The sequence below is a fragment of the Pan paniscus genome, chromosome 1 (genome assembly GCF_029289425.2).
Source record: "Pan paniscus chromosome 1, NHGRI_mPanPan1-v2.0_pri, whole genome shotgun sequence".
In the NCBI taxonomy this organism is placed as follows: Eukaryota; Metazoa; Chordata; class Mammalia; order Primates; family Hominidae; genus Pan; species Pan paniscus.
This window is the reverse complement of record NC_073249.2, coordinates 77671208-77696174: the sequence shown is the minus strand read 5'-3', so window position 1 is coordinate 77696174 and position 24967 is coordinate 77671208. Positions and strand designations below refer to the sequence as shown.

Genomic DNA, 24967 nt, shown 5'->3' with positions numbered 1-24967 from the left:
AGAAAAGCAGTAAATGGAACTAGCTTAGGACCCAGAGGTGACTGGGAGGTTCAGACCCCTTCTCTAGAGCTCCTACTGCTCTTCCACCTCATTTCCTAAACTCCTGGTTTCTCTTCTCCAAAACAAGAAAGAGCCACAAGAGTTAAGGGACTGAGGGACAGAAAGAAGAATGCCCATGGAGTTGAAAAAAATCAATCTTTCTACCATCTCACCAGTTGGAAACTTCAAGTCAGTTGCTAACACTCCTCATCCCTGCTGCCCTAACCTACTCTTCAGAATGCAACCTATCGTGTCCCTTGTACATTTAAAGCTCTCTTAATTGATCTCTCTACTGACTTTCAAGATTAACTGATACTGAGTTTCCTACTAACCCTAAGGATTGCCACTCTCAGCACACAGATGTGTTTAGCCAGAGGCTTCTCTTTAGGTTGTCCATGTCTCTTACTCCCACCAATTATCCTGTCTTCTTTACAAGGGACAGTTGTGCTGTGTTTGTTCCCAAACCCATTTAGCCAGTTGCGCTTATTTTAATAATATACTTTAAATAAAGAGAGTAATTAAACTGACCCAATGCAAAAAAGACTTTGAGTTTTGTTTCTATGAAAACTAAACTGAATGCTATGAAAAGACTTGATAACTGTTAGCTACAAAAGCTTTGCTATTGACTAGGTGTAGGCAAGGTAATGAAAAGAATGTGTGTGTGTGAGGAAGGGATTATAAAAATCTGGATAGGTTTGGCATTCAAATTATTTCACAAGTATCTTCAGGTTCTCCCTCCACTGTAAAGAAAGCAAAACTGGAAATCATAGATGAAGGATGTGGTTTATGTAAGACAGAAGATGCATAACTCCAATCAGCGATCCATATGCAGAGAACAGATCTTGGCCTTACATCAAAAGATTGGCACATGTGTGGACATTTATGTTTTAAGTTATATAAAGTGTTTATGGTATGCATGAATCTTTTTTTTTTTTAATCATTTCCCATTTTATCCAAACTACTGGAAAGCCAACAGTCAGTTCTGATGGCATGGGATGAGACAGCTTGTTCCCAGACACTTTTTGGCTTCTATTCTTGCTCTCTACCCTTTCCATTATGCTCCTTGGATTGGTCTTCTATACATTTTTACTATCTTCTCAAAACATTTTATAGTTTGCCTTAGTTAAACACAAAATCTAGCTTTTCCTCTGAGGTTACTATTTACCCTTTAGCTTTCTTCAGTGAAGGATATTTATTCCAGCCTAAACTGGAAAAATCTGAGGGCCTTTATTGGGTATGACATTTGCCATTTCTCCTTTTGTGGCTTCCAAAGATTATTCCTTCACCTTCTCATAGTCTTCCATTAAGGCCCAGGTGGTGCCAGCTGTACCTGTTCCTTATATTCACTGTCACCACCAAGTTCCAGGTCACTCCCTTGCATTCATCAGGATCTTTAGAACCTGGCTTACATTTTTCCTCTCCATCCCCAATTCACCTTCAACGTGGAAGTGTTCAGTGTCCATGTAGATATCATGTCCAATGCCTAAAAGCTACTTTTCTTTGAGATCTTTCCTCTCCATTCAGTCCACTCTAGCATCATAGTTTCATGACTTCTGGCTCTTGTTGTCATCAAAAAATGTTTTACTAGGAAATTGTAAACCTTAAAGGGCCTGCAGAATGCTGATCACCCCCTTCATCCTCTTTAGATTTTAAGCCAATTGGGAAATTAATGGAAAAGCTCTATTTTGAAGGTTTGAAATTTAGTGTCCACTTCACTGCTGACAGATCTAGGTTGGAAAATGTGTCTGGGCCTTGCTGCTAAAGTGGGAGCCTCCTGTTATTTCCCCTTCCAGCATTAAACCTTAGAGCCCACAAGGTGTATGGGTGAGCAGATGTACATCCATCATTAGTTTTTTTATCTATTACTTCAGTTCCACTTGGATTAACTTTGCCACCTGTTGAAACTCCAGGACTGCTAAAATTTACTGCTTATCTTTATTTTCCTTTCCCCCAGGTTTCTGAAGAGCTTGGAGATAATTGTCTATTTGTGTGAACTGGTGCCCCAATATATTCATGGTCTTCTTCTTAGTCCAATTTCAACTGCTGCCCAGTAGTGCTTCAGTGTCTTAGTAATTAGCAGCCTCCTGTGTTCTTCATGATAATGATGTTAAACTTTTAGCACTCTCTTCAAGCGACCTGACTCATCACTTTCATCCTCACTTTCAATGAAGGTTTCGCAGAAAAAATAGGGGCCATAAATGGGCACTATGAAACATTGATTCTTGCCTTCTATCCCTCAAACTTACCTGTATTCACAACCACACCCCCTTCTTATCCTTGTCTCTGTTGAGATAGTATTCCTGATCAAGGGGGTGGGGGGTGGTTTCCTATCTGTACTCTCACCTCCTTAGAGGATGTACTCTATAGCCTTTTATTTCCTGAATCATCATCTTCTCCATCACATTTTTAAAAATCAACATATAAATATATCTATGTCTGTCCTAATTTAAAAAGAAACAGTGACAAACACTCACCTGCTGCCCTATTTTTCTCCTCTCATGGTCAGCCTTCTTGGGAAAAAAGTAGTTTATGCTTTGCATCTTTACTGTGTCATCTCCAGTTAATTCCTCAACTAAAATTTGGATTCTACCCCACTACTCTATAGAGTTAATTATTGCAAAGATCAGTGAGAGTCCTGATTGCCAAGCCTAAAGGACGCTCTTATTCCTGAGACTATATTCCACTCTCTTTATAAAGCTGGCACTCCTCTCTCATGGGTTCTCTTCCCTCTTTCTCTTTATTCCTTCTCTACCTCCTTTGAGCATTCATCCATTTTTGCTTGCCTTTAAACACTGTGATCCCACAGAGTTTACTCCTGGTTTTATTCTCTTCTTACTATATTTTCTCCTTGACATATCATGTCTGTAATAGTTCAACTACCACTTAAAATATTGATGATTCCCAAATCTGTACCTCTAGCTCAAGCCTCTTTATGGAAACTGTCTACAGACTACTACAACTATTCTCTTTTCTTACTTAAAGCCCTGAACATTACTTTTAAGCCTGAATTATTCCAGTGGCCCCCTAACTGATCTATTTCTAGCCTGGTCACCCTCAAATTCATCTTTGCCATTGCTGTCAAAGTGATTTTTCTAAAATACAGATATGCCTTTTGCCTATATCCTCAGAATTATTCAACGACTCCTCAGAGCCTTGAAAATAAAGTTCAGATCATTTAGGGTTGTATTTAGGTTCCCTGTCTGATCTCTGAATTCTTCTCCAGCTATATCTTTGGTCCCACTGCTTGCTTCAGCCATTCTAGATGATTTGCACTATCCTCAAAGATTTTTCATGCCTTTGACATTTGCATAAGTGATTCCTTTTGTCTAGAATGTCTCACTTTCCCTCCTGTGTTTACCTGCCATCCCCTCTCATTTTTAGGGAGGCAGCTCAATCATCCTATTTTCCTTAAAATCTTCCTAAAGGGCCTCTGTGAGTCACTTCCTGGTCTCTCTCCCAACTCCCTTTTTAGTGCTTCTTTTGATACCCTATGTGTATTTATATCATAGCATTTATGATACTGCCTTGAGATTTATTTGTATGTATTTGTTTACATATCTCCTCTTGTTGATTGTAAGCTCCTTTGAAAAAAAGGCACTGTGTTTTTTATCTTCTCTCTAGCCTGTAACACAGTGACCAACTCCACATAGGGGCATTTTATAAATATTTACTAACAATTTAGATGTTCTAAAGTTATCCAGTGGTCAAAAATATATATACTTGGTTTTAAAATAGTATTTTAGCCATTCCTTTTAAAATGATAAAATTTAGGCAGGTTTTCTTTCAAACATCTATCGTTTTCCTTATGCTGCATTTTGATGTTTTTCATTTTTGGCCTTATTAGGTATACTTTCAATATCTTTTATTTAAAAACTGGTCTAATTAAAATATTTTGCTTTGCAAAATAATCCTAATTACAGTTGAGTCTGCTGGGACTTTATTACTTGCCTCGTTTTGAACATGAGCCATAGATAAGGTGACTATATAATTTATTGTTCAGTGCAGGACATTTTTGAGACTTAAAGGGGGTGCTATGAATACTTTCACTGGAGTAATAGGAGTAAACAAAGACTGCCTCAGGCAATGTGAAAATAAGTAATTCCAGCTATATTGTAATTATATATATATTTCTGTTATAGCATATATACATATATAAACATAAAATACAGTTTTCATTTACAACTCCTCATGTGATGCCTCATGTGTAAAAACCTTAAATGCTTTTTTCTTAAGCTGCATAAATAAACATCAGTGAAAAACATATGGAATTTCTGTGTGTTCAAACAACAAAACACAAAGCTAGACTCCTAACATGGGGAAATGCATTTCTTCCCAGATACTTTCTCACTGTTGTCTCTGGGGCACTGGAGGATAAGACAGGAACATTAGAGCTTTATGAGCTATTTGGCTTCATGCCAGGGACATCTCAACTTTGAAATTATTTTGGTGGGCATCTCTTTTCAGCTGCTTTTCTTTACCTCCTCTTCTCCAGTGCATCATCACAGGGTGCTGAAGGTCTTTTCAGAAAGCACTGAGAGGAACATCTTGATTTTTTTTTAACCACAGTTTAGCAACTGTGCCATTTACTGGCCTCTTGGGAACCGACATTCTTGGATCATTATTATACTAATTAATTGATTTTTTTCTTGTTTAGAAAAAAAAAGTTTTGCAAGGAGAAAAAAAATACCTTAGTCAGCTATTAGAAATACAGGGAAAGGGCCAGGCGAGGTGGCTCATGCCTGTAATCCCATCACTTTGGGAGGCCGAGGCGGATGGATCACCTGAGATCAGGAGTTCAAGACCACCCTGGCCAACATGGTAAAACCCCATCTCTACTAAAAATACAAAACTTAGCCAATCATGGTGGGGGGTGCCTATAATCTCAGCTACTCAGGAGGCTGAGGCAGGAGAATTGCTGGAACCTGGGAAGCGGCGGTTGCAGTGAGCCGAGATTGCACTATTGCACTCCAGCTCAGGCAACAACAGCGAGACTCCATTTCCCCCCCCCCGCCCCCCAAAATAAAGAAAAAGAAATACAGGGAAAGATTTTCCATTAAGAAGTGCTGTTAGAAGAAATGCCAAGTTTTGTGGCTTATTAGGTAAGTAAATATCTAGCTCTGAATACACATAACTAAACAAGTGAATCCAAGTCCTTACCATGGCTTATAAGGCCCTACACAATCTTGCCCCCCGCTTTTCATCTCTAAACTCATGTTCTCCCCTTTCTCTCCTCCTCTTGGTCCACTCCAGCTGCATTGGATTCCTTGTTTATTTAGCAGGCCAAGGAAACATGTCTGTAGAGCCTTTGCACTTCTCATTCTTAATGTGGGAAATGATCTGCCCCAAGATATCTGCATGGATCAAACCATTGCTTCTTTCAGGCCTCTGCTATTCAAATGCCCCATAAAGCAGAGTCTTTCTCCGACTTTTCTATTTTCAGTTGCATAGCCCTCCTACAAATACACACACACACACACACCACACATGCACACCATCGTTAATCTACTTACCAAACTTTTTCTTTGCAGTATATATTACTATTAATATATTAATTATATTATTTATGTCTGCTATTGCTGTGTTATAAGATAATTAAGGGACCTTGAGAATACAAGTTCCATGAGAATAAGAACTTGGCTTATTAAGCTCATCGCTCTATTTGCCACCCCTAAAACAGCCTGGTTTTCAACAATGATTATTGAATGAATAATTTAAAAAATGAATTATGTCTCATTGATTCAGCAGGTGATGGTCAGTTTGGCTGAAGTAGGATGAAGGAAAATGGCTTCAAAGCATCATACTATTTAGGACTTTCTTTTAGGTTTATATAGATGTGCTATGGTTTTTACACTGTATGAAAATACTTGCATTTCGGGGAGGAGCCAAGATGGCCGAATAGGAACAGCTTCGGTCTACAGCTCCCAGCGTGAGCGACGCAGAAGACTGGTGATTTCTGCATTTCCATCTGAGGTACCGGGTTCATCTCACTAGGGAGTGCCAGACAGTGGGTGCAGATCAGTGGGTGCGTGCACCGTGCACGAGCCAAAGCAGGGTGAAGCATTGCCTCACTCCGGAAGCACAAGGGGTCAGGGAGTTCCCTTTCCTAGTCAAAGAAAGGGGTGACGGACGGCACCTGGAAAATCGGGTCACTCCCACCTGAATACTGCGCTTTTCCGACGGGCTTAAAAAAGGGCACACCACGAGATTATATCCCGCACCTGGCTCGGAGGGTCCTACGCCCACGGAGTCTCGCTGATTGCTAGCACAGCAGTCTGAGATCAAACTGCAAGGCGGCAGCGAGGCTGGGGGAGGGGCGCCCGCCATTGCCCAGGCTTGCTTAGGTAAACAAAGCAGCAGGGAAGCTCGAACTGGGTGGAGCCCACCACAGCTCAAGGAGGCCTGCCTGCCTCTGTAGGCTCCACCTCTGGGGGCAGGGCACAGACAAAGAAAAAGACAACAGTAACCTCTGCAGACTTAAATGTCCCTGTCTGACAGCTTTGAAGAGAGCAGTGGTTCTTCCAGTACGCAGCTGGAGATCTGAGAACAGGCAGACTGCCTCCTCAAGTGGGTCCCTGACCCCTGACCCCTGAGCAGCCTAACTGGGAGGCACCCCCAAGAAGGGGCACACTGACACCTCACACGGCAGGGTACTCCAACAGACCTGCAGCTGAGGGTCCTGTCTGTTAGAAGGAAAACTAACAAACAGAAAGGACATCCACACCAAAAACCCATCTGTACATCACCATCATCAAAGACCAAAAGTAGATAAAACCACAAAGATGGGGAAAAAACAGAACAGAAAAACTGGAAACTCTAAAAAAGCAGAGCGCCTCTCCTCCTCCAAAGGAACGCAGTTCCTCACCAGCAAAGGAACAAAGCTGGACGGAGAACGACTTTGACGAGCTGAGAGAAGAAGGCTTCAGACGATCAAATTACTCTGAGCTACGAGAGGACATTCAAACCAAAGGCAAAGAAGTTGAAAACTTTGAAAAAAATTTAGACGAATGTATAACTAGAATAACCAATACAGAGAAGTGCTTAAAGGAGCTGATGGAGCTGAAAACCAAGGCTCAAGAACTACGTGAAGAATGCAGAAGCCTCAGGAGCCGATGCGATCAACTGGAAGAAAGGGTATCAGCAATGGAAGATGAAATGAATGAAATGAAGCGAGAAGGGAAGTTTAGAGAAAAAAGAATAAAAAGAAATGAGCAAAGCCTCCAAGAAATATGGGACTATATGAAAAGACCAAATCTACATCTCATTGGTGTATCTGAAAGTGACGGGGAGAATGGAACCAAGTTGGAAAACACTCTGCAAGATATTATCCAGGAGAACTTCCCCAATCTAGCAAGGCAGGCCAACGCTCAGATTCAGGAAATACAGAGAATGCCACAAAGATACTCCTCGAGAAGAGCAACTCCAAGACACATAATTGTCAGATTCACCAAAGTTGAAATGAAGGAAAAAATGTTAAGAGCAGCCAGAGAGAAAGGTCGGGTTACCCTCAAATGGAAGCCCATCAGACTAACAGCGGATCTCTCAGCAGAAACTCTACAAGCCAGAAGAGAGTGGGGGCCAATATTCAACATTCTTGAAGAAAAGAATTTTCAACCCAGAATTTCATATCCAGCCAAACTAAGCTTCATAAATGAAGCAGAAATAAAATCCTTTACAGACAAGCAAATGCTGAGAGATTTTGTCACCACCAGGCCTGCCCTAAAAGAGCTCCTGAAGGAAGCACTAAACATGGAAAGGAACAACCGGTACCAGCCGCTGCAAAATCATGCCAAAATGTAAAGACCATCAAGACTAGGAAGAAACTGCATCAACTAACGAGCAAAATAACCAGCTAACATCATAATGACAGGATCAAATTCACACATAACAATATTAACTTTAAGTGTCAATGGACTAAATGCTCCAATTAAAAGACACAGACTGGCAAATTGGATAAAGAGTCAAGACCCATCAGTGTGCTGTATTCAGGAAACCCATCTCATGTGCAGAGACACGCATAGGCTCAAAATGAAAGGATGGAGGAAGATCTACCAAGCAAATGGAAAACAAAAAAAGGCAGGGGTTGCAATCCTAGTCTCTGATAAAACAGACTTTAAACCAACAAAGATCAAAAGAGACAAAGAAGGCCATTACATAATGGTAAAGGGATCAATTCAACAAGAAGAGCTAACTATCCTAAATATATATGCACCCAATACAGGAGCACCCAGATTCATAAAGCAAGTCCTGAGTGACCTGCAAAGAGACTTAGACTCCCACACGTTAATAATGGGAGACTTTAACACCCACTGTCAACATTAGACAGATCAACGAGACAGAAAGTCAACAAGGATACCCAGGAATTGAACTCAGCTCTGCACCAAGTGGACCTAATAGACATCTACAGAACTCGGCACCCCAAATCAACAGAATATACATTTTTTTCAGCACCACACCACACCTATTCCAAAATTGACCACATACTTGGAAGTAAAGCTCTCCTCAGCAAATGTAAAAGAACAGAAATTATAACAAACTATCTCTCAGACCACAGTGCAATCAACTTAGAACTCAGGATTAAGAATCTCACTCAAAACCGCTCAACTACATGGAAACTGAACAACCTGCTCTTGAATGACTACTGGGTACATAACGAAATGAAGGCAGAAATAAAGATGTTCTTTGAAACCAACGAGGACAAAGACACAACATACCAGAATCTCTGGGACTCATTTAAAGCAGTGTGTAGAGGGAAATTTATAGCACTAAATGCCCACAAGAGAAAGCAGGAAAGATCCAAAATTGACACCCTAACATCACAATTAAAAGAACTAGAAAAGCAAGAGCAAACATATTCAAAAGCTAGCAGAAGGCAAGAAATAACTAAAATCAGAGCAGAACTGAAGGAAATAGAGACCAAAAAAACCCTTAAAAAATTAATGAATCCAGGAGCTGGTTTTTTGAAAGGATCAACAAAATTGATAGACTGCTAGCAAGACTAATAAAGAAGAAAATAGAGAAGAATCAAATAGACGCAATAAAAAATGATAAAGGGGATATCACCACCGATCCCACAGAAATACAAACTACCATCAGAGAATACTACAAACACCTCTATGCAAATAAACTAGAAAATCTAGAAGAAATGGATAAATTCCTCGACACATACACTCTCCCAAGACTAAACCAGGAAGAAGTTGAATCTCTGAATAGACCAATAACAGGATCTGAAATTGTGGCAATAATCAATAGCTTACCAACCAAAAAGAGTCCAGGACCAGATGGATTCACAGCCGAATTCTACCAGAGGTACAAGGAGGAACTGGTACCATTCCTTCTGAAACTATTCCAATCAATAGAAAAAGAGGGAATCCTCCCTAACTCATTTTATGAGGCCAGCATCATTCTGATACCAAAGCCTGGCAGAGACACAACCAAAAAAGAGAATTTTAGACCAATATCCTTGATGAACATTGATGCAAAAATCCTCAATAAAATACTGGCAAAATGAATCCAGCAGCACATCAAAAAGCTTATCCACCATGATCAAGTGGGCTTCATCCCTGGGATGCAAGGCTGGTTCAATATACGCAAATCAATAAATGTAATCCAGCATATAAACAGAGTCAAAGACAAAAACCACATGATTATCTCAATAGATGCAGAAAAGGCCTTTGACAAAATTCAACAACCCTGCATGCTAAAAAACTCTCAATAAATTAGGTATTGATGGGACGTATTTCAAAATAATAAGAGCTATCTATGACAAACCCACAGCCAATATCGTACTGAATGGGCAAAAACTGGAAGCATTCCCTTTGAAAACTGGCACAAGACAGGGATGCCCTCTCTCACCACTCCTATTCAACATAGTGTTGGAAGTTCTGGCCAGGGCAATTAGGCAGGAGAAGGAAATAAAGGATATTCAATTAGGAAAAGAGGAAGTCAAATTGTCCCTGTTTGCAGACGACATGATTGTATATCTAGAAAACCCCATTGTCTCAGCCCAAAATCTCCTTAAGCTGATAAGCAACTTCAGCAAAGTCTCAGGATACAAAATCAATGTACAAAAATCACAAGCATTCTTATATACCAACAACAGACAAACAGAGAGCTAAATCATGAGTGAACTCCCATTCACAATTGCTTCAAAGAGAATAAAATACCTAGGAATCCAACTTACAAGGGATGTGAAGGAACTCTTCAAGGAGAACTACAAACCACTGCTCAAGGAAATAAAAGAGGATACAAACAAATGGAAGAACATTCCATGCTCATGGATAGGAAGAATCAATATCGTGAAAATGGCCATACTGCCCAAGGTAATTTACAGATTCAATGCCATCCCCATCAAGCTACCAATGCCTTTCTTCACAGAATTGGAAAAAACTACTTTAAAGTTCATATGGAACGAAAAAAGAGCCTGCATTGCCAAGTCAATCCTAAGCCAAAAGAACAAAGCTGGAGGCATCACACTACCTGACTTCAAACTATACTACAAGGCTACAGTAACCAAAACAGCATGGTACTGGTACCAAAACAGAGATATAGATCAATGGAACAGAACAGAGCCCTGAGAAATAATGCCGCATATCTACAACTATCTGATCTTTGACAAACCTGAGAAAAACAAGCAATGGGGAAAGGATTCCCTATTTAATAAATGGTGCTGGGAAAACTGGCTAGCCATATGTAGAAAGCTGAAACTGGATCCCTTCCTTACACCTTATACAAAAATCAATTCAAGATGGATTAAAGACTTAAATGTTAGACCTAAAACCATAAAAACCCTAGAAGAAAACCTAGGCAATACCATTCAGGACATAGGCATGGGCAAGGACTTCATGTCTAAAACACCAAAAGCAATGGCAACAAAAGCCAAAATTGACAAATGGGATCTAATTAAACTAAAGAGCTTCTGCACAGCAAAAGAAACTACCGTCAGAGTGAACAGGCAACCTACAAAATGGGAGAAAATTTTCGCAACCTACTCATCTGACAAAGGGCTAATATCCAGACTCTACAATGAACTCAAACAAATTTACAAGAAAAAAACAAACAACCTCATCAAAAAGTGGGCGAAGGACATGAACAGACACTTCTCAAAAGAAGACATTTATGCAGCCAAAAACACATGAAAAAATGCTCATCATCACTCACCATCAGAGAAATGCAAATCAAAACCACAATGAGATACCATCTCACACCAGTTAGAATGGCAATCATTAAAAAGTCAGGAAACAACAGGTGCTGGAGAGGATGTGGAGAAATTGGAACACTTTTACACTGTTGGTGGGACTGTAAACTAGTTCAACCATTGTGGAAGTCACTGTGGCGATTCCTCAGGGATCTAGAACTGGAAATACCATTTGACCCAGCCATCCCATTACTGGGTATATATGCAAAGGACTATAAATCATGCTGCTTTAAAGACATATGCACATGTATGTTTATTGCAGCACTATTCACAATAGCAAAGACTTGGAACCAACCCAAATGTCCAACAATGATAGACTGGATTAAGAAAATGTGGCACATATACACCATGGAATACTATGCAGCCATAAAAAATGATGAGTTCGTGTCCTTTGCAGGGACATGGATGAAATTGGAAATCATCATTCTCAGTAAACCATCTCAAGAACAAAAAACCAAACACCACATATTCTCACTCATAGGTGGGAATTGAACAATGAGATCATATGGACACAGGAAGGGGAACATCACACCCTGGGGACTGTTGTGGGGTGGGGGGAGGGGGGAGGGATAGCACTGGGAGATATACCTAATGCTAGATGACAAGTTAGTGGGTGCAGCGCACCAGCATGGCACATGTATACATATGTAACTAACCTGCACAATGTGCACATGTACCCTAAGACTTAAAGTATAATAATGAAAGAAAAAAATTTAAAAAAAAAAGAAAATACTTGTATTTCACCTCCTCTAATGGTTGCCATCCAGTCAAACTCTGTGCTGTGCTTTGCATATAATACATGTCTAATGTAATAAGCTTTAGTGCCCAGGCTTCGAATCAGACTGGTTATTAAAGTCTGAAACTTTTGTTGGGTATTATAGGAAATTCAGGCCTGGGACTTGGTTTTAATGGGATAGAATCTCACCTTTTCATCTTACAACTCATTAAAGAATTTGTAATCTTTATAATTGGTTCTTAATTTATAATTTACCATGGTCCCTGATTTTCCTCCCACTTTCTGTTTTGAAGTTTTTTTCCATTTTAACTGCTCATTAATATGTCTACCAGAGATAAACTTGGGAAGAGAGAGATAAAAATCTGGTTATGATCTTCAGGTGTTGTTTTGCCACCATGTCAACCCACCCTGAATTCCTTTTTGGATGTTTTCTGAATTACTTAAGTAAGAGGCTCTTCTGACTACTCTGCGGCACCCAAGTTTTATTCACTTAAGGTTGGACTTTTTGTTTTTGTTTTTCTACTCTCCTTGTTTCTTAGGTGAGGACTTTTTTGTTTTTATTCCTTAGCATTTCATAAATAACACGAGAGTTCTCTTCATTTCTCTGTTTAAAAGTTTTTCCATCTTATACCTCACCACTTCTCCTGCTATTTGTTGAAAATATTTAAGGTTTCTGGATTAAGGATTTGCCCACCTGGAGAAGGAGGGCTAACACTAGCCCACTTGGTCCCAGTTCACCTAGTTGGGATCTGACACTCCTTTTCCCTTCCTGCCAACTTCACTTTGACCTTCTTTGACTTCTCATACGCCACTCATATGCCAATGTAGAACACCCCATAAGGAACTTTCCCATTAACCCCTGTACAACTTAGAAAACAGTCACTATTTCTTGATCTCTTTATATTAGAATTGCTTCTTATCTTCAATCACCTTTGTAAATGTTTCTACAAATACATCTGTTTAAAAAATTTTTTTCATAGCAAATGTGTTGTGCGCAGATGACTGTCTTCTCATATCCTGAATAAATACAACACTATGCTATATAAAAACAAAGGATTGCTAGGGATTTTGTTGGGTTGGGTGGGTGGTTAATTCACAGAAAATGAAATTTAAAAATTGTATGCTTTTATGAGTGCTAAAATTCATTATTTCTATTTGGTTTGTAGCAAGCAGCCAGCATTTAAAGGTTTATAGCTTTTTCATAAAAGCCCTTATCTTTAGGTCAGCCAAATCAATCAAGTCAAGTGGTATGTATAGAAGAAATTTTGTTCTGAATTTATTTTCTTAGACGGTTACCTAATAACTCCAGTCTTTGCTAGAGGCATCAAACTTGTTCCTCTTGATGATATGGAAATCTTGCCTGGTCTCTTGACCATTTTGAGAAAAATGTACTAGCATAGCGTAGATCTTATGGTCTGATAAACTGTTAATACATTTTGGAAGTGTATAATTTTTGTTTTGTTGGATAGAAATGTCTCCCAAGTGTTTTTTGTTTCTCTAGGAAAATGTGATCCATACTGAAATTAAATTTTTATATTGAGGTTCCACCAAAATAATTAATCAGTACCCTAAATAACACTTACAACATTGGACCTTATTAAAACATGTTTTGCTGCTTTCTCTCAGAACATGTATAATTAAAATATTCTCCTTGAATTAAATATTGAAGGTTTTGATTCCTAAAGTCGTGTATATTATATTATTTCTCCATTGAATCTTCTTTATTATTTAAGAATACTCTACCCAGGCTGGACTGGTGGTGGGCGCCTATAGTTCCAACTACTCAGGAGGCTGAGACAGGAGCATTGCTTGAACCCAGGAGGTGGAGGTTGCAGTGAGCTGAGATGTACCACTGCACTCCAGCCTGGGCAACAGAGCGAGACTCTGTCAAAAAAAAAAAAAAAAAAAGAATATTCAATGCAATTTGAACTATAAGCTATTTAGAACTAATTTGCTGTATAATAAATGTATAGCTTTGACTGCAAGTTTCACTATTATAATATAAGCATCAAATCCTCAGAGGACCTCTCACACCTGGTTTATGCATTTATTTCTTCATATTTCCCATTGGTTTTTAAAAAATATTTCTCTTGTATGACTATTTATCTGTATAGGCAACCTGCCACTCAAGACTATGTGGTTTCTAATATCAGGTGTTATGACATAAACTGAGCATGGAGCTGGACTGTAGCAGTTGCACCATGAATGACTGATGTGACATAAATTTAGGAATGTAATTATTATAACTAATAGCAAATCCTTCATCCCTTGACTCTCTATAAACCAATTTATATGTTATTTAATTAATCATTAGAGGAATAAAGGCCTAAAGACATCTTCTAGATCAATATTATTTAGGCATACATACTTAATATTCTGATTACTTTGACAAATAAGAACTCCCATATTCTTACAACTGTAGGCTTTTAATTTGACATTCAAATTAAAAAAGTGCAAAAGTGATTGACAATTATAATGGTATAAATGATTGAGGAAATGGTGATTGCACATTAAATAAGAGACATAGAAGAGAGGTGAGGGATTGAATTGAGCAATCAAAGTTAAGTATGTTTTAAAGCTAAGTAAAGGGTGACACAAACTGAGCAGGGCACAGTTTGAATGAGATCATGAAATAATCTCATTATGAGATTAAATGAGATAATGAAATGAGTGGTAGAAAGCCTAATCAGAAATCAATTGAAATGTCAGTAGGACTTTATTTTTTAACCTCTGTATGTATGTATCTTAAGAATTGGGACTATTTATATGTTTGGGACTATTTATATATATTTATATATTTTATATTTGAAAGCCAGCAGTTAAAACCAAGATTTTGACTCTTATACTCCCACAATCAGTTCAATATCAACCAGCTAGTAACCAAACCAGTTGTTTCATTAATGCCATTCAGTGGTGGGCCTAGATCTTACATTGCTTAGTGTCTCTTCAAGGTTTTTCCTCCTTTGTCTCCATAATGGTAGTTCTTCTAGTGTGTTCTCTGTTTCTTTTGTTCCACTTAGAATTCAGGCTTATTGACTTCCAGTTGTCTCAATTGTAGGTACAAAATTGTGGCTCTTACAGATTCCTTTTCTGGTAGAATTAAGCCCATGGGCAGTAAGCTTGGAAAGATCAGGGGACACACACGTACACACAAATCAATGCTCCTGCCAAGGCCAGTAGATTGGAGGCATTCTTAGATGTCTCTACTTCATGGGATATTCTTGTCATTTTGGCCTTTCCCTGACTTAATCATGGCCATATACTGGCCTGGGGTCCTTCAGCTATCAAGTGTTTAGTATCTGAATAAATATTTATATTGCCACTATTTGATGGTTTTAAAAATAACTTTCTGCTGTAATCTATTTGCTAAATGCTGTTAAAGGCATCTCACTCTTCCTTGGTAGACCTCAACTGCTTGCGTAGTTACTTCTCTGAGGCAATGTGATTCTATAATAGTGTGGCTGTCATTGAATAGCTTGGGAAGCTGTCTGAGTGCAGGGGGAATTGATTGTCTTGGTGACCTAGGGCAGGCTAATGTTTGGTGTCAGATACACCACTCAGGTTTGCACTAGTCAAGAAGGACTGGAATTGATCAGCTATCTCTTCCACTCTGAAGGCTTTTATAAGCCTCACAAAAAATAACTTGGAGGACTTTCAGAGAGTCAAGAGGGGTTCTGGTATAATAGAGCTTTTTCTGGAGAATGTTTCCAAAATGGGAAGTATGAGCTCCATTTGTATCTTGCGGTAATTCATGAAATAAGCCCCCAGGTGAGCGTGCATCTCAGGATTCAGATAAGAGGGTGAGAAATCGAGGACCTCATAGAGACGCTGGTGATGATTTTTGTGGTAACCAAAGCAGTCAGGTTTCTATGGTTTTATGATGTTATGAACATAATCTATATCCACTGTTGAAATATTTGGAAAATGTAGATAAATAAAAGTGTGCATAATTCAAAGAGTTATTGCTATTAACACTTTATAGTATCTGTGCAAATCTTTTTCTATGCACAGAGAGTAGACTTGCAGCAATGGAAGATTTAATGTATATGAGATCTCGTGATTATGATGGTTTCATGAAGTACTGCAGTTTGTTAACTTGCTAAGACACTAATATATGTTGTGCATGCTATAAAGGTAATGTGCACAGTGACCTCAGGTGACCATACAGAAGCCCCATTTCAGGGAGGCCTAGATCTAACTCCTTATGAGTTTGGAGAAATATTACATGCTATAATATTACTCAAGAATGTTGGTATTTGTAAGATTGGGCTATATCCTTGAAAAATGTCAAGGGTGTATGGTGGTGTGTGACTCTGTGTGTGTGTGCATGTGTGTGTAGATGTGTCTTAGTCCATTTTCTGTAGTTTATAACAAAATACCTGAACCTGGGTATACAGAAAAGGAATTTATTTCTTCATACAGAAAAGGAATTTATACAGAAAAGGTATTTATTTCTTACAGTTATGGAAGACCCAGTGTTGAGGGTCTGCCTCTGGTAAGGGCCTTCTTGCTGGTGCAGGGTATCAATCATATTGTAAGGGTGCTGAGTGTGGTAGCATGCTAGCTCAGGTCGCTAGTCCTCTTCTTATAAAGCTACCAGTCCCACTCCCATAACCTATTAATCCATTAGTCCATGAATGGATTAATCCACTCATGATGGCAGAGCCTTCATGACCCAATCACCTCTTAAAAGCCCCACTTGTCAATATAGCCACATTGGGGATTGAATTTTAACATGAATTTGGAGGAAAGAAATATCCAAACCAAAACATTATGCTTGTGCATAATCACATTATATATTTAGTAGCCTAATTTTCTTCAAATAGTGTTGTAAATACTTTACCATGTCATTAGCTATTATTAAAACTGTTATTCAAAATGGCTACATTACATCACGTAAGTGGATCTACCTTCATTTATTTGACATCATCAGATACTAGGTAGTTTATAGTTTGTTTATCTTATTGTTGCTTTTCCAACTAATGCTGTGATGAATGTCCTTATCATTGTAGTTCAGAATTCTGTGAGGTTATTAGGTTGAGATCTCTCTCTCTGTCTGTGTTGTGTGTGTGTGTGTGTGTGTGTGTGTGTGCGCGCGCGTGCGCAAGACTTTTGATACATAATGTCAAATTGCTTTCCAGAAAGATTTCTCTTCTTGACACCCCTCAGCAAGTTTAAATTGTGCTAATCTCAGTATACCCTCACCTGTAGTAAGTCTTATAAAAAAATAGCAATTTGCCAATATAATAGTTATTTCTTTTCTTTGCATTAGATCACTTGTACAGTTTGTTTTTCCTTCTGCTTATTGACTATTAAGTCTTTTACAAGTTAAATCATATTCTTTGCCTATTTTATTGAGCTATCTGTTAATCTTATTAATTTGCAAGCACTTTAAAAATCATCATTGGAATTAATATTTTGCCTGGCCTAAGTCATGAATGTGCCCACTTTTCTCCATTTCCATTGCTGTCATCCCAGTAGAAGCCACCATTATTTCCATTCCATCTGAATTGCTTCAGTAGCCTAAATTCCTGATAGAATTGCAAGGATCTGCTTGATGTGGCCCCTCTCTACTTTTCTAGCTTTGTCTGAGGATCATACTCCTCAGTTTCTGCACGGACTTTCTTTTACTTTTATCGCCACTAATTGCCCCCACTTCCACCATGCCTTCACACATGTTCCTGTTCCTGGCAAGCTTCATCTTCTCCACGGCCATTCTCACACACCTTTGCCTGTCTAAGTCTTCCTTCTGGATTAGGGCTCCTTAAACATTTTCATAGCATCCCATTCTCTTTCTTCCTTATATTGAAAACAACTGAATTAAGGTATTCACTTTTGCAAACTATGTTTTGAACAATTACCTGCATAATTTAGATGGGGTTAAGTGATTGACATACACAATTTCCATAGTTTTGCAAAAAAAATGTACATATACACATATATTTTCTGTGGGGGAGAATTTAAAAAGTTAAAGGAGTCTCTTTGTGCTTCATGGGATGAATCATGCTCGAAGAGTAATGGACAAGACCATGGGCTCTGGAGTCCTAGGACTTAGGTTGGAATCCTGAACCCACCATTTTTGAGCTGTTTAGTCATGGGCATGAGTTACTTAACCTCTCTGTGCTTCACTTTTCTCCTCTATTAAATGGGGTTGGCCGGGCGTGGTGGCTCACGCCTGTAATCCCAGCACTTTGGGAGACCAAGGCAGGTGGATCACCTGAGGTCAGAAGTTAGAGACCAGCCTGGCCAACATGGTGAAACCCTGTCTTTACTAAAAATACAAAAATTAGCTGAGCTTGGTGGCACGTGCCTGTAATCCCAGCTACTCGGGAGGCTGAGACAGGAGAATCGCTTGAACCCAGGAGGCAGAGGTTGCAGTGAGCTGAGATTGCGCCATTGCACTCCAGCCTGGGTGACAAGAGCAAAACTCTGTCTCAAAATAAATAAATAAATAAAATAAAAAAGAAATGAGGTTAATAATTATATCTGTCTTTTCTGATTGCTGTGAATATTGAAAGAGGTAATTCATGAAGTTCTTAGCGCCTGACACGTGGTAGACACTATATAAAATGTTAGTCATTATCCTTTTCTTTGTCCTGTTTTCCGACTTCTTCATCTTTGAATTTTATTAAGTGCCAACTCAGCAGGAGCACAGTGCTAGATGGTATCTAGGGTTCTGCTTTCTTCCTAAGGAATTGCTCTGCTGGTTTTGAAGTGTTTCCTCAACATAACAAGGTTACTTCTGATGATAGTTTGTGAAGCCTCTCCCATCACCTTGATATCCTTCTTTAGGAGTTGATGATATTTCATTTTTGCTTCCAGAATGGCAATGAATATCTTCTGTAAAATAACATAATTTATCTCTGCTTCTCTTTTGGTAGTATAACTTTTTGAGTATTAATACTCAGATCTGCTTTTCTTGACAGCTGGCAAACTTCCCCAGACTCTGCGAGGAAACGGAAAGGATTGTTGCTAACCACATTCGTGAGCGAGAAGGGAAGACAAAGGACCAGGTAAGGAGAGGTCTTCCCTGGTGGGCAGGGAGACTGTGGGAGGTCGAAGGTCTCTGCAAGGTTGTCTGGTAGTTCCCAACAGTCAGCCTGTCGCTTAAAGGAAAAAAAAATAGTGGAACACAACTACATTATGTTTATTTTTACTTATTTATGAATTATACACATACTATATTCATATCTTGTTTATGTTAAAAATATGAGCAAATAAAAAGACTTCATTCAGAAGAATGAGATGCAAAAGCAGTAACAGGAGTTTCATTATTTTTTTTCTCAATGCTCCATGGATCATGCATACATCCTACTTTGAAAACCACTAATCCAGAAACATACCACATTTTCTCTTTAAGACAGAGGTTCTTAACTTTTATTGGGCCCACAGATGGACTCCAGAAGATTCACAAACTCCTAAAACATTATGCAAAATGCTCAGTGTTTTTATTTTTTTCTGAGGAGAGAGTGGACCTAGATTTTCATCAGCTTATCCATACAACCTATGATTGAAAAAAAAATTGAGAACTACTCTTTTAAACATTTCTATTTTGTGAATGTATGTGGTTTGTAAGGAGTGACCCTGAAATTGTTTTCTAATCCTAGCTTTGTAATTTGGAAAGATTATTTTCAAGTGAGGATAATTCATTTAAAAAAGTAAAGAACTACGTGGAAAGAATAAAAATCTTCTTAGGTTTAAATGGATTTTTCTTAGTTACTTATAAAATATTATAACAGGAAATACAAATGGTTTTACATACCTTTGAATTCCATGACACAGCTGCACGTGTGATGTTGTGGAGAGAACACTGGACTTAGGCCATGTGCTCGCCACAAAATAACATCATGTTCTTGTGTAAATCACTTCTTTGGACTGTTGTTTTCTCATGTACAGCATTAATATATTGGTCTATATGCTCTCTGAAAGCCTGTGTAAGTTAGTATTACAGGATTTTGTGATTCTCAGATGAGTGGGAAGGAGGTGAGGGAGAAATGGGGAAAAGGAAGAAGACAAAATAAAAGAGAGAGGAACAAACCACAGGGAGAGACACACACAGCACACAGAGTGTGCGTGGGGAAGAGGAGCGGGTGGAGGAGAAAGGAGAAAAGGAAGGACAGAGGGATGGAGACCCAGCAGATTAGGACATTCGTGAGTGATTCCAGTAACCACCTTGTCTCTGCTTGAGCTGTGGATTCATTGTCACTACTTTTTATCATTGTGTTTTGAAAGTTAATTAATCACCATTTATAGTTTTCACTTGTTTATCAACTTTCACAGTCTTGGATAGCTGCAATAGCCAAAAGAGGAGAAAACAGGCTTTGTGATTCAGTTGAGATGAACAAATCAGTATTAACTCCTGAGTCAGTGAAATCAAGCCTAGAGCCAGATATGGAGCCCCAGGGCCAGAGGTTCTCCCTAACGTCTAATGTCTTGGCCCCTCCTGGGCTGAGAAAACTTAAGTTCTTAAGAATCAGCTGTACTCCTGACCTTAAGTAAATAATCTAACTGTTTTAATTTAGTGTTTTCATCTATAATATTCAAATGATAATAAATCCTACTTAACTCTTTAGGATCTGCTGTCAAAATAATATTGGAGAAAATATAGGATAATTATTTAAAGCATTTTAAATATTTGTAATCATATCTATGTCAGTTGCTAGCTTCTTCATATTTCAGAGTTTTTGTTTTAGTAAAATGGCATGTTCAAACTTCACCATGTTGTTAAGATTGTGGGCTCTGGGCTCAGACTACCTGAATTTGAATTTCAGCTCTGTTGTTAACATTTTGTGTAACTTGTGACAAGTTATTTGACATCTTTACACTTCAATTTTCTCATCTTAAAGTGAGACAATAGTGGTAGTTAACTCACAGACATTTTGTGAGGATGGAAAGAAGTAATCAAAATACAAGGCCAGGTGTAGTGGCTCACACCTGTAATCCCAGCACTTTTGGGAGGCTGAGGCAGGCAGGTTGCTTGAGGTCAGGAGTTCGAGACCAGGCTGGGAAACATGGTGAAACCCTCTCTCTACAAAATATTAAACAATTAGCTGGGCATGGTGGCCTGCACTACCAGTAGTCCCAGCTACTCGGAGGCTGAGGTGGAAGGATCACATGAGCCTGGGAGGTTGAGGCTGCAGTGAGCTATGGTCATGCCACTGCACTCCAGCCTGGGTGACAGAGCAAGACCCTGCATATATATATATCTTAGTTCTTAATTAATTTTAGTTGTTTTTGTTGTTATTCCCAAAGAGCTATGGCACATGGTAGATTCGAGGAAGAATTGCCTTTTCTGATTCCAAGGGAAATTGTTTTCAATCTGCAACTCAGTTACAGTGGTTAATTTATTCCCCAAGTAGGACATAAGGGATGGAGCAGGCATCTCCCTACTAAGTCACAGTCTCAGGTGGTGTGGTCCAACAGTTATCAAGTGCCTGTCAAAGCTGGTAGTGGTCACCTCTAATATGGACTTGTGTGGCATAGCAGAAACATGCCTGGTTTTGGTAGTGTGGACATGTCATTTTGGATAGATCTCGCATTTGAATTCTGGACTCTGCTGCCTGGGACCATGTGGTACTTTTAAAGTATCCAGTTAGACAGAGTGACCCATATCCTCAGGCCTCCGCGCCTGAACAGCTCTGGGACATTCTTGCAGTTTTATTTCTTTCTTTAAAAAGTAGAGTTACTACCAACTTCTGCTCTGGAAGCTTTGTGGGAAAAAAAAATCTTCAAAATTAAGAATATGGAAAGCCATAAATCTGTCTGTAGCTTTTTCTTAAACAAAGGTTTTTTGGATGTCTGAGTGTGCCAGCTGTTAGTCTTGGTGCTTCCATACATGTCACTGCATGTTGAAGCAGTGGACTTTCTGGGCAACTACTGCTACCAGGGGTAGCTTTACTTTGCTTCAACTAAATATTCAATAACTGTGGATGAAAAAGGCAGTGAGAAACTCTGAGAAAGTGAAAAAATGAGAAAAAAATGGATTATTTTTCTTTTCATCCCCCACATGCAACCTGGCTCTTTTCCTAGAGTGAACACAGACTCCCAGTTTCCAGGAATATAATGAGAACAGCCATAGCTTTTATTTTTTTTCCACTTTTTTTCCTGTACTACAGTCCAAGTTAATGTGTGTGAACGTCCAAAAGCTATTCATGACAGCCTTTGGCGATGTTGAGAATTATGTAGATATTTTGCTCCTTATAGTGGCAACAATTTATTTGTGTTCAAATATTACAGTTTATTGGTACAAACTTTTGGCCAAATGGATTTGGAGTATACAATTTAACTGAATCTGGCTTTATTGTTGGGAGAAGAGAGGCAAAACTACAACTAATCCAATAATGATCACGCTTCCTAATGTTTCAGTTTTCTTCAAGATATGAAACAAAACTCTGACTGTATGAATTTTTTTCATACAAGTATGATGTTATTGACCTAATAGCCCCCATGCCTTGACTTTATTTTTGGTAGTGGGAGTAGATTTGGAGTGATCTTTTAAATCATTTTTTGACAGGTCCCCTTGTGACTCTCAGCAAGATTTGGTCAGATGACTGGTTGAGATTAGCCACAAAAACAAAGCCTCCAGCCTATAGCACTGGGTACTGAGTACAAAACAAGAACAAGTGGCCATGTACTAATTATATATATGTATATGTGAGAATAAATCACTCCCTGGAAAGTTAACTGTTCTTGGCCAGGCACGATGGCTCACGCCTGTAATCCCAGCACTTTGGGAGGCCAAGGTGGGTGGATCACCTGAGGTCAGGAGTTCAAGACCAGCCTGGCCAACATGGTGAAATCCCATCTCTACAAAAGTACAAAAATTAACTGGGCATGATGGCGGGTGCCTGTAATCCCAGCTACTTGGGAGGCTGAGGCGGGAGAATTGTTTGAACCCAGGAGGCGGAGGTTGCAGTAAGCTGAGATTGCACCATTGCACTCCAGCCTGGGCAATAGAGTGAGACTTGTCTCAAAAAACAACAACAACAACAAAGAGAGTTAACTGTTCTTCAAGCCTGGTAGATAGTTACACAAATAAGGCTGCAAATGTTTATTGGGCACCTATTGTGTGTATCATGCTAGGCTCTAAGTTCTAAGGATAAAATGGTGAACAAGATAAACATAATCCTAGCTTCTATGGAGTGTACAGTCTTGCAGAGAAGAGAAATATTAAAAAAATTAATAATTAATTACATTTGTAGTAAATGCCACAAATAAGTATAGGGTGCTATATAGATACACACACACATACACAAACACACATATATGTATATATAGTGTATATATACGTACATATATGTATGTATGTATGTGTGTATTTACATGTACATATATACATACATATATGTATATATGCTTATATGTGTATATATACACATATAAGTATATGTGTACATATTTGAACATATATGCATATATGTACATATTGAAACATATATATGCATATAGGTACATATGTGTATATAGCACCCTATATTTTATAGAATACATAACTTTACATATACATAATTTTATACATATACATAATTTTCTGTATGTATATAATTATGGCACATAGACTATTTGAGAGTAATAGTACAATCCAACCTGGTCTTGGTTGGGTAGGGGATAAGGATCATGGATGGCTTTCTTGAGGAAGTACCCACTGGGGAGCATTATGTAGAATATGTCTATGAACTGTTGCCATGAAGACTCTGATGCGTTCAAATGCTACCTTCAATGAAGGGAGGCAGCAAACAAATACTCACAATAGTCACCAAAATTTATCCAACAAAGTTGAAGAGCAGAGCTCTGGAGATATTCAAGCAGAGATCTGTAAGCACCGTATTTCTCCCTTTTAGCAAATCTCAGCATCCTGGAAAGAGACAGGATTCAGTTGGGAGAACACAAGGAAACGTAGAAAGAGGAAGTCAGTTTTGAATATCTCTGGTATAATACCTTCTTTTTTGCAGGTTCTGGTTGCTCCACTTCTCTCTTGTTTTCTGTCAGCCTCCTCGTCTCCCCATTGAATACTATTTTTCACAGAGGGACCTCCCAAGTCTCTGACCTAGAGATTATAAGTATCTTATATTTAGAATATTTTCATGTTGCCTGGGACATGTATCCAGTTTACTCCATCACAAATCTTCATTTAATTCTCATGATGTTTCAGGCACTGTTCTAGGCACTGGAGATGTAGCAGTGGATACAACAGATGAGGTCTATATAAGAAATATGTAAAAACTTGCCATGTTAGCTAGTGTTAGTGCTACAAAAGAAAATAAGGCAGGGTAACACAATAGAGAGTAACCAGAGTGCTAGTTTAAATAGAATGGGCAGGAAAATCCCTCTGAGGAGTGATATTCTAGCAAAGATCTGACATTATTATTATTATTATTTAAATTTATTATACTTTAAGTTCTGGGATACATGTGCAGAATGTGCAGGTTTGTTACATAGGTATGCACGTGCCATGGTGGTTTGCTGCACCTATCAACCTGTTGTCTATATTAGGTATTTCTCCTAATGCTATCCCTCCCCTAGCCCCCCACCCCCCTAACAGGCCCTGGTGTGTGATGCTCCCTTCCCTGTGTCCATGTGTTCTCATTGTTCAACTCCCACTTATGAGTGAGAACATGCAGTGTTTGGTTTTCTGTCCTTGTGATATTTTGCTGAGAATGATGGTTTCCAGCTTCATCCATGTTCCTGCAAAGGACATGAACTCATCCTTTTTTATGGCTACATAGTATTCCATGGTGTATATGAGCCACATTTTCTTTATCCAGTGTATCATTGATGGCATTTTGGTTGGTTCCAAGTCTTTGCTATTGTGAACAGTGGTGCGATAAACATGCGTGTACATGTGTCTTTGTAGTAGAATGATTTATAATCCTTTGGGTATGTACCTAGTAATGGGACTGCTGCGTCAAATGGTATTGCTTGTTCTAGGTCATTGAGGAATTGCCACACTGTCTTCCACAATGGTTGAACTAATTTACACTCCCACCAACAGTGTAAAA

General features: G+C 38.8%; 1 protein-coding gene across 9 annotated transcripts in view; it reads left to right on the top strand.

The window, feature by feature from the left end:
- Positions 1 to 24967, top strand: part of DNM3 (dynamin 3) — a 583300-nt gene that overhangs the window by 214729 nt on the left and 343604 nt on the right. For all 9 annotated transcript variants that reach the window (XM_055111556.2, XM_034940650.3, XM_003824660.4 and 6 more), the window contains exon 11: positions 18896 to 18982. In XM_055111556.2, the coding sequence (XP_054967531.2) occupies positions 18896 to 18982 (87 nt within the window). The remainder of the gene's footprint in view (positions 1 to 18895; positions 18983 to 24967) is intronic.